This window comes from Microcaecilia unicolor, chromosome 1 (genome assembly GCF_901765095.1).
Source record: "Microcaecilia unicolor chromosome 1, aMicUni1.1, whole genome shotgun sequence".
In the NCBI taxonomy this organism is placed as follows: domain Eukaryota; kingdom Metazoa; phylum Chordata; class Amphibia; order Gymnophiona; family Siphonopidae; genus Microcaecilia; species Microcaecilia unicolor.
The window spans coordinates 102,855,304-102,866,027 of NC_044031.1; the positions used below are offsets into that span (position 1 = coordinate 102,855,304).

Sequence of the window (10,724 nt, forward strand, 5' to 3'; positions counted from 1 at the left end):
TTTTCACAATCCTGTCGCGAGTTAACGACTTTGAATAACTTTGTGTCATCAGCAAATTTAATTACCTCGCTAGTTACTCCCATCTCTAAATCATTTATAAATATATTAAAAGCAGCGGTCCTAGCACAGACACCTGAGGAAACCCCACTAATTACCCTTCTCCATTGTGAATACTGCCCATTTAACCTCAGTCTCTGTTTCCTATCCTTCAACCAGTTTTTAATCCACAATAGGACATTTCCTCCTATCCCATGACCCTCCAATTTCCTCTGTAGCCTTTCATGACTGAGGTACCTTGTCAACGCCTTTTGAAAATCCAGATACATGATATCAACCGGCTCCCCTTTGTCCACATGCTTGTTTACTCCTTCAAAGAATTGAAGTAAATTGGTCAGGCAAGATTTCCCCACACAAAAGCCGTGCTGACTTGGTCTCAGTAATCCATGTCCTCGGATGTGCTCTGTAATTTTGTTTTTGAAAATAGTTGGGCCACCGACCGCCTATGCATTTTGAGAACAGAGCCAGCATAAGCATGCCCCAACTTTAAGCCCTAGACCATCATGGATTGCGAGATAGACCTGAGGGGAGCAGCTACAGGTGGGTGGGAAGGGGGGAGACAACTCCTTTTTGGAGGGGAGAAGGAGGGAGACAAACAGGACATAGCACAAATTTTAGGTTTCTGCCAAAAACAAACAGTCAGTTTCAGATGAAACCATAGCCATAGCATTTCATCCAAAACCAAAACTAGGGAGAAAATGGATTTCAGGCCAGTTTCTGCACCATAACCGTAACCGAAACTGAAACCAAAATTCTGTTGACCTCTAATTCACTTGTACTTGTGCTGATTTGCTCCCCCAAACAACTCTTTTTAATATAGCTTAAGGTATGCTTGTTATGGAATCTGCATGCATTAAAGACATATTTGAGGAAAGCAATTTTTAGGCAAACCATTTTACTCTGATAAAAATATATTTATTTATTTATTGCATTTGTATCCCACATTTTCCCACCCCTTTGCAGGCTCAATGTGGCTTACAATACATCATGAATAGTGGAAATACATGGTAAGATAGACATTTAGTATTACAGAGGATCTTGGGTAACATGATTGTGAATAAAACGTGATAGTTGTATAACAAGCAGATATAATAAGACTGTTCTGGATATATTTGGAGAGGTTCACATTTGTTGGTCTTTGTGGTATGCCTTGTCAAAAAGATGTGTCTTAAGTAGTTTGCGGAAGTTTGTTAGTTCATAGATCTTTTTTAAATTGCGTGGCAACACGTTCCAGAATTGTGTGCTCAGGTAGGAGAAGGTTGACACATGCGTTAGTTTGTATTTTACACCTTTACAGTTAAGGAAATGAAGATTGAGGAATGTGCGGGATGACTTTTTAGCATTCCTGGGTGGTAGGTCTATCAGGTCTGACATGTAGGCTGAGGCATCCCTGTGAATGATTTTGTGAACTAGGGAGCATATCTTGAATGTGATGTGCTCTTTGATTGGGAGCCAGTGTAGCTTTTCTCGTAGGGGTTTAGCACTTTCATATTTTGTTTTACCGAATATAAGTCTAGCTGCAGTGTTCTGGGCTGTTTGGAGTTTCTTAATTATTTGCTCTTTGCAGCCAGCGTATAGTGCGTTGCAGTAGTCTAGATGACTGAGTACCATTGATTGTACCAGGTTACGGAAGACGGTCCTCGGGAAGAAAGGTCTTACTCTTTTTAGTTTCCACATTGAGTGGAACATCTTCTTGGTTGTGTTTTTTGTATGTTGCTCAAGTGTTGGGTGTCGGTCAATAGTGACTCCAAGAATTTTTAGGGTGTCTGAGATTGGAAGGTTCAGTTTAGGTGTGTAAATGGTGGTAAATTTGTTCGTGTTATATTGAGAGGTGCTGTGGTAAGCACTACTGCGTGCTTACTGATTCTTAAAATGGCTTCCCATAGGACACACTCAGGTGTCCTGCGGTAAGTTTCAAATCAATATAATCTCCTAGAGAAATGGGAAGGGGATTACTTTAAAACAAAACTGGGAGGCTCCTACCGTGAGGATTGGGGGAGTGGTTATTGGCTGGTATGGGTGGTTACCCTCACAGGGGGAGAAATGTTTGATTAGAGCTACTGTTAATGTGTGGGAACATAGAAATATTATGGCTGATATGAAGATGTCTTTGTGGGGAGGAATATTTGGCGAAATAAAAAGGGGTGCCAGCTTGAGCACATGGTCTTTGTTTGCCCTTACCCCCACCAAGACCCAGAAGGATAGGAGGTATTCTGTTGGACATTGCAACCGGGTGATGAGGCAAGAAGGGAGTCTCTGATATAAGAGCAGGGATTGAGAGGATTGCACCGGGAGAGGAAAAGAAAGGAAACCTTCTCGGGAGTGGAACTGGGGAGGACCTGTTCAGAATCAGAGGGTGAATCTGCACCACAGATTGAAGCAAGTACAGACGAGGAGGTCCGGTCCTGAATTGGCCTAGTGGCCAGGTAAAAGCAAGGTGAGATGCTTGCCTGATGAGAGAGCAGATAAGTTGCAGCTCCGGATTGTTCTGCCGGATGGGATGGGTGAGATGGGGAGTAAAGGACTGGATGAACGGTTGTAAATAGTTAATTAACAAGGATTTCTTAGCACATCAAATTTGCACATACATTTCCTCCAAGGGATATATCAGAGGAGTTGAAATTTATTTTATTTTTATTACATTTGTACCCCACACTTTCCCACTCATGGCAGGCTCAATGTGGCAATGGAGGGTCAAGTGACTTGCCCAGAGTCACAAGGAGCTGCCTGTGCCTGAAGTGGGAATTGAACTCAGTTCCCAAGGACCAAAGTCCGCCACCCTAACCACTAGGCCACTCCTCCACTCTAATTTGCTGCAATTGGACATGTTTGACTATTGTAAGTTGTTAGTAAAGTTATTTGAACATTAAACCTTAACCAAAGTAAGAGTGTATTTTGTGGGCAATGTTACAGAGATGAAATTGTGGCTTAAATCCCCAGGGCCTACCGGAATGTAGCCAGGTCCCAGCCATGGCCTGCACCCAGGTCATCTGTTTTATGCTCCCCAGTACCTGACCCAGGGAGCTTAGCTGGTGGACCCAACAGAGGGGCAAGCCAGGGTTACATCAACATGCTCTAGCCACATGCAAAAAAGAATTTTTATTTTTTGTCAAGACTCTCCATGTCTTGAGAATGGAGAGTAGACATTCCTGCACTAATCAGCACATCCACATTACCACATGCTAACTAGTTTGCACAAGATTACTACATGAGTCCTTACTACCTACAAAATAAGTGTTAGTAAGTACTCGCACATTAATTCTTTTTAATGGCCATGCGCTAACGACAACATTAGCACATGGCCATTAATAAGAAAAATAAAAATTTGGCCAAATGCAGTAAAAAAGGCCTTAGTGCACAGGAAAAACCCATGAAAGGACCTACTAAAGCCACTTTTTACTGCAACCTTTAGAAAAGCACTTTAAGTTTAATCCACTGTTTCTGTACTATCTTAAAGAGTAACATTGATTTCATAATTTGTATTGAACAGACTTGTTTCAACTGTGTTAGTACTCGGGATTCAATGTGATTACTAATGTAATTTACCTGATGTTTTATATTTTATTATTTATTCTCCTGCTACTTTTCCCTTTTTTTGTTTTCACTAGCTTCTGATGGATATGGTGGGATCTACGGATGAAATCCTTCAGGAAGCTGCAGCTGGTTGCATATCAAATATACGCAGACTTGCCATGGCTAATGAGAAGGCAAGATATGGATGAAATGTCAAGAAATTTTACAAGCCTTAGGGCCCTGTTTACTAAGCATGTGTATGCCAACAATAGAGACACCCATTATATTCCTATGGGTGTCTCTTTCATTAGCACACGCTAAAAGGTTAGTGCGCCTATAGCGCGGCTTAGTAAACAGGGCCCTTAATGATTTATTTGAAATTATATATTACTACAGTATACTTTAAACCTAGAGTCACAAAATAATATCTGAATGTATATATATATAATGTATATTATCATTAAACAAAAATTATTAGAAAAATAAAAGGAACATTGTTATATTTACATTTTGAGCATATCTTACATTTTATATGGTTTCAGGCACTTTATGCTTGTGTGTGAATGCCAGTCAAAATATTTGAAAAATGTAAATGAAAGCAGTGTTGACAAACTTGCTGTCAATTTTCCCTTCTATGACTTTATAATAAAGATGCTTTTCTTCACTGTGTGTGGCTATATGCTAACTCCATGAATGTCTTGACCAATTCCCCGTCTGCCAAAACTGCCTAATGATGCTGTCATTATGAGTTTGTCTGTTTGATCACTTGCAAGCCACAGGAGAGAGCTCAGTACAGATACATAGATTTTACATCTGTTGTTGTACACAGCTAGTACTGTAGCTGAAGGAATTACTCCAATGTTGTTGAAAATTATCTAGCCATACAAGATCTGTATTTAATTATACATAAACAGGAAATAAATACAAAAGACTACTAATAGTGTATAAGGCTTGAAAAAGAAAATATGTGCACACATATATGACTATTTTATTCATCTAAACAAAGAACATTGGGTTTTGTTTTTTTTCCATTATGGAATGCAGTAGTTTCTTAGAAACCAGGAAAGCGTGTTGCAAACTATCTCTCTCTTCTTTTTTTAATATGAAATTACTAAGAGCTTAAATCATATCTGGCAGCTTAGGCCTTCAGGAGTCAAAGGAAACTTGATCATTGATAGTTCAAGAAAGCATGGTGTGGTAACGTGGGCGTGGCAGCAGCACTGCTGGCACTATGTCGTCACAGAAACAGCCAAACTAAGGGATAAAGTTAAACCAAAACCTCTTTATTGCCCCAACTAAATCTAGAGAAACCCTTGTGGATCAGTGAAACGTCCTCTCCAGCTTGGGGTCTAGCCAGGCTTCAACCCAGTGTGCAGCAGCTCAAACATAGCCTTACACAGTCCCAGGCCTAATTCTGGCCTGGACATAAAAGATCAGGTCTCTCATGAAGAAGGCAATTCCTACCTTAGCAGTCATCTATTTTCTTACACACGTGGTGGAGGCGCAGTTTCCTTCTCACCCAGTCTTACCTTCCTGTAAATCCCTTTGAGAACCTTTCCTCTCTGTTCTGGGCCTCTTATGTTCTGTTCCTAACTCGGGATTTTAACTTCCTCTCTGCTTGAGTCTCACCATCCTCACTAGGCAGGCTAGCTCTGCCTCCCTTAGGATAGCCAAGAGAGGGAGTGCAGTTAAGGAAACCTAGGATTACTCCAGGCACGCCATCATTTACCCATCCCCTCAGCTTAACCTTCCCAAGGTGAGTGCCTGCCACTACCCAGGGCCACCTTGAGCAAGGAACGAGGGCAACCTCTTAATTGGGAACTAAGGGCCCCCCTTTTTTCTCCAGGCCCACCAAACTGCACCCTTACCCAGCCCAGCAGCCTGCTCTGGACAGGAAATCCCTTCAGTACCACAACCCAGACTGAGCAGACCAGCAGTAGTAGCAACAGTCTCACTGCTCTATCTGGGAACTACACTGCTTCTGTGTATGCAAGCATCAGTTCCAGTCTCTTGCATCTGGACTCAAATATTTTCCAGTGGCTGCTGATGCTCCACCATTTGGTAGCTGATGCCATGCCTGGAATATTGCACCTCCTTCTGCATAAATGTCTCCATCACATGGCTACATCTTGTACTAAGAGATGCCATCCTCTAGGAGTCACAATTCCCATCTTCATCTATGGGTAAGGGAATGCCAGCATCAGAGACTTCCATCACAGCCTCCCTATGGTCTATGAAATCATGCTGTACTGAACTTCGGATCATCCACTTAGAATCACCAACCTCTTTTAGATCTCTGTGAAGCTTTCCAGTTTCCAAAATATTGGGATCTATTCCAGCTTCTGGATCATCCTCTAAGATTCTCTGTTTCCCGTGAGATATCAAAAACTGGGAATAAGAAGAAGAGCAGAGATACAAGGGACGCTCATAAGCTGCACAACTTCTTTTTGAGGCATCTCTGTCTTAGAATCTTCCACTTCTTCTGAGCTTGTCATTGCTTTAATTTTCTTATTTGATGTGGCCACTCTGTACCCTTAGCACTCCTTTCCCAGCTTTTGGTCAAAGTTCTGTAACTGGGGACCCCCTCCCTATTGTATGACTCTCTTGTCTAATACCACAGAAACAGAGTAAATGAAAGCAGATGAAGACCTGCATGATCCGTCCACTCTGCCCAACAAGGTGGCCAGAGCTGCACTTGCCACTCTGTGTGGGCTACAGATGCCCATTTCTCCACCATGCCAACCACATATAGGAAACCAAACATGATAACATGATAGACTCTTGGTATAGCCATAAATCAACCCCAAGTATTGCTGACAGTATTCGACTTACTAGTCAAGATGTCTTCCCCTCCCCCCTGAGTTGCACAGCACCCTCACTTGCAGCACATGACAATAAAGTGATCTATAACACTGAAGTTGACAAAGCTTCACCTCTCTTTTGCCATTTGTGGGACCCAGACCATAGGAGTCTGTTCGACCTCGGCCTTAGTTCTCACTACTCTTGCCCAACATAACACCTTAATAGCCATGTTGTGTTTCCATCCTCTTTTCTATTCAGTTAAAATGCGGAGTGCCACAGGGGTCAGCACTTTTGCCAATTTTATTCAACTTATTTCTTAGTCCATTAATTGAGGTCATTTAAACTTTTGGGCTTCATATGTATAGGTATGCAGACAATATTTTTATTGTTACTAGGGTGAATGTGTTGAAGCCCTGCATGTTAAATGTGTAGTCAGGATTATTGGTGATGGCCAGTTGGCTACAGGAACATAGGTTGATTTTGGACATTGAAAAAACAAACTTTGTTGGATTTAGACAGTTGCAACCTCTTGACATTAAGCCTGTTTTGTTTGGTAAAGTGATGACCCCAGTGTACAGTTTTAAATATCTGGAGGTCATTGTGGATGCTAATTTAAGCTTTGATGAGCAAATATCAAGTGTGGTTAGAAAGTGCTTTTATGCCCTTAGGCAATTAAGATCAGTGAAGCAATTTTTGGATGAAGGCACATTGCACATGTTAATCCATGCATTTGTAGTTTCTAGGTTAGATTATGCAAATATAGTGTATGCAGATGGTCTCAGGCAAATTTGAAGAGACTTTGAACACTACAAAATACAGCTATTATGCTAAGTAACCTTATGATCATATTACACCTTTATATAAAAGTTATCATTGGTCATCTATAGTGCAAAGAATTAAGTTTATGGTGTTGAAGTTGGCGCATACTACATACTATTATTGCCAGCCTTCTTATTTGTATACATTCACACTGCCATATATTCCCAGTAGGGCATTAAGATCTGTACAAGACCACAGAATGCTCTTGCCTCACCAAACTAGATTTTTAGGAGAATGGACCCAGAAAAGGGTGATCTTTTACCTAGCACCATATTGGTGGAATGATTAGCCTAAAGAGATTCACAGTGAAGCTGATGCACAAAAGTTTAAAGTAAGGTTAAAGACATTTTTATTTACTCAGATTTTTGGAAGTTGAGGGGTTAGCCTAATGACTGTATAACACATGTAATTGATTGTTAATTTGGTTGTATGCTTGTAGAAACTGTATTTTTCTGTTGTGAGGTTAGACTTTTATATCAAAGAAATAGCATTCTTTTTTGGTAATTCTAGTTTTTAAATGTAAACCATTGAATAAGATAAGCGGTATATCAAATGCAAAGTAAACATATTTAGGCATCCCATGCATTTTTGAATTCACTCACTATTTCTGACTCTACCACCTCTTCTCGAACAGTGTTCCAGGTGTCCACTATCCTCTCTGTGAAAAAGTATTTCCTGACGTTATTCTCAAGTCTATGTACCTCCCTGCAACCTCAATTCATGTCTTTTAGATCTACTGCCCATACGTCTCTGAAAGAGGTTTGCTTGTACATTAATACCTTTCAGGTACTTAAATGTCTGTATCATATCACCTCTCTCTCCTCTTTTCTCCATTGTGCACCCTTACAGAATAGTGATTAACTGTTTTGCTGCCATTTATGTACTTAAGTGTACACTTACCAATGAGTGTGCAGGTATTCTATATATTCATGTGCACAAGTGGCGCTGAAATGTAAGTGCCCAATTATATAATTTCCTCTACATTTTTCACAGCTAGCGCCAGATTGATGGAAAAGATCAAGTTCCTAAAGGCAAACCTTCCCCTGTTTTGCATCCTTACATTTCTTGCAATTGGGAAAATAGGCTCCACTGTACAATGCATTCTCACAGTTTTGCCCTCAGTATCTTGCTGTGTTTTTTTTTAGTTGTCACTCTAGTCACTACAAGTCTGGCCTCTTGGTTCCACTGGTGTCTTTTAGCTTCAAATAAAAAAAAAAACATAGTGAAAAATGTTCTCTTCCCCAGCCCTTTTTGTTGCTGCTGCTGTTACATTTGTCACTGTACCGCCTTCTCCGGGTTCTGATATTGCTTAACCAGCTTTCTTACTTCTAGTGGGGACTTTTAGCCCTATGCACAATCTTTATTTGTTTTCCTCCCTTGCTGAGGAAGGAGTAATATCTATCCATCAAAAAAGGATAAATGGCCATTTTTGTCAATGGAAGAGGGTGAATAATGGAGTGCCACAGGGATCTGTACTGGGACCGGTGCTCTTTAACATATTTATAAATGATCTGGAAATTAGAACAACAAGTGAGATGATTAAATTTGCAGATGACACAAAACTATTCAAAATTGTTAAAACACATGCGGGCTTTGAAAAATTGTAGGGAGACCTCAGGAAACTGGAAGACTGGGCATCCAAATGGCAGATGAAATTTAACGTAGACAAATGCAAAGTGATGCACATTGGGAAGAATAATCCAAATCATAGTTACCAGATGCTAGGGTCCACCTTGGGAGTCAGCACCCAAGAAAAAGATCTGGGTGTCATTGTAGATAATACGCTGAAATCTTCTGCCTAGTGTGCAACGGTCAGTGGCATAGCTCTGGGGGGGGGGGGCGCAGGGGGAGGGTTTGCTCCCTCAAACAGATTTTTTAGAAACAATGGCACTTATGCACCTCTTGCCAATATTTTTCTCTGCCCCTTACCCATCCCTCGCGAGTCTTCTATCTTTTCCTGTCTCTTCTGCCCGTTCTCTCCCATCCTCGTGGTTGTTTTTACTGCCCTGAAGATCTGCATGAAACAAAATATTTATTTTTATTTTGACTTGTAAAACCACTTGCCCCTGAAACATGTTCAAAACAGAATAATCCATTTGTGTATCTAAAAGGTAAACTTCTACAAAACAGATGATGTGATTCCATGTGCCCCAATGAAAGGAGAGTTTAATTCTACTTCCATTTATTTTCAATATATTCTATCATCTTTATAACACCAGGCTTCCCAAGGCAGATTACATCAACAGTTAAGATGAACCCATCAGGAAACAGGATATTCTCACTGAAATTTGTCCATCTGTATTGTATAGAAGAACAGTGAAGAAAAATGAACACAAACTACAGAGTTTATAATTGCTGTTTCTACAAGCTACAATAATTATTGAAGCTGTTTTAGTGATATTCAATTGTTATTTCTTTTCTCCTCCATCTTTTAAGGCACTGCATATCTGAAACAGCTTTAGACTTGTTACTGATGGACCAACAATAAAGAATGACAATGTGGATGCCGCAACTCATAAGTTCGTTTGCTTTGTTTTGAGTGAAGTGAACGGCAATGCCGGCTGCGCAGGGGAGTGGAAACAGATAAACCAAAATTGGCTTCCTTGCTTACAGTGGACTAGAAAAGCTCACTTGCACTCCTGTCTATTAAACCTCCTTGGGCAGCTCTTTCTACCTTCTCTACCCCCCTCCCCCCCACCGAGTCTTGCATCTTTCTCCTTCTCTTCTGCCCGCTCTCTCCCATCTGTGTGGTCATTTTTACTGCCCTGAAGTGTTATTCCTCCAGCACTGGCGATTCACATAGCCTTCTGTGAGGTAAACACACTGCTAAGCTTCCTCCGGCACAGGTGGATAGTTTTCCTTTTATTATCGACCAGATAGAGATAAGAGTTTTCAGTTTTGGCACAGTATGTCATCACAAGAACAAAATATAAGAAAACCAATGGGCTGCATTAGGGATATTCACATAGCAGGCAGACTGAACCAACAGATTCTTCCTCCGGCACAGGCAATTGACAAAGTCAGCCTTCTGCCAGCGTCGGGGCCTCTTCTCAGGCGCGTTCCACCTACTCTAATGCAACTTCCTGTTTTCCGCACAGGTGGGATGCGCCTGAGGACAGGCCCCGACACTGGCAGAAGGCTGACTTATTTTTTTCGATTATTGGTTAAAGACATCCAAGTGTTAGGCATACCCAAGTCCCGCCTTTAGTACGCCTCCGACAAGCCGCCTTGAACTTTGGACGTCCTTGCAACAGACTGCAGTTGGAGACATCCTAAATCGGGCTTCGATTATACCGATTTGGACGTCCCTGGGAGAAGGACATCCATCTTCCGATTTATGTCGAAAGATGGACATCCTTCTCTTTTGAAAATGAGCCCAATATTTTATCCCTAGATAGTTAATCAAAGATTTGCAAAGATATGCAAGCAGAAACGAAGCTCCCAATAATAGAACTTCCTGTTTCATAGCCATAACCATTTTTCGACGAGCCTGAGTTTGTTTAGCAACATCAGAGTACATCCATATTTTACCA

General features: G+C 41.1%; 1 protein-coding gene across 1 annotated transcript in view; it reads left to right on the forward strand.

Moving 5' to 3' along the window:
* Window positions 1-3,853, forward strand: part of ARMC4 (armadillo repeat containing 4) — a 445,023-nt gene extending 441,170 nt beyond the window's left edge. Inside the window, 1 exon segment of the mRNA XM_030199274.1 lies at window positions 3,666-3,853. Within this exon segment, the coding sequence (XP_030055134.1) occupies window positions 3,666-3,779 (114 nt within the window). The 3' untranslated portion in view covers window positions 3,780-3,853.
* Window positions 3,854-10,724: the final 6,871 nt, after the last annotated feature.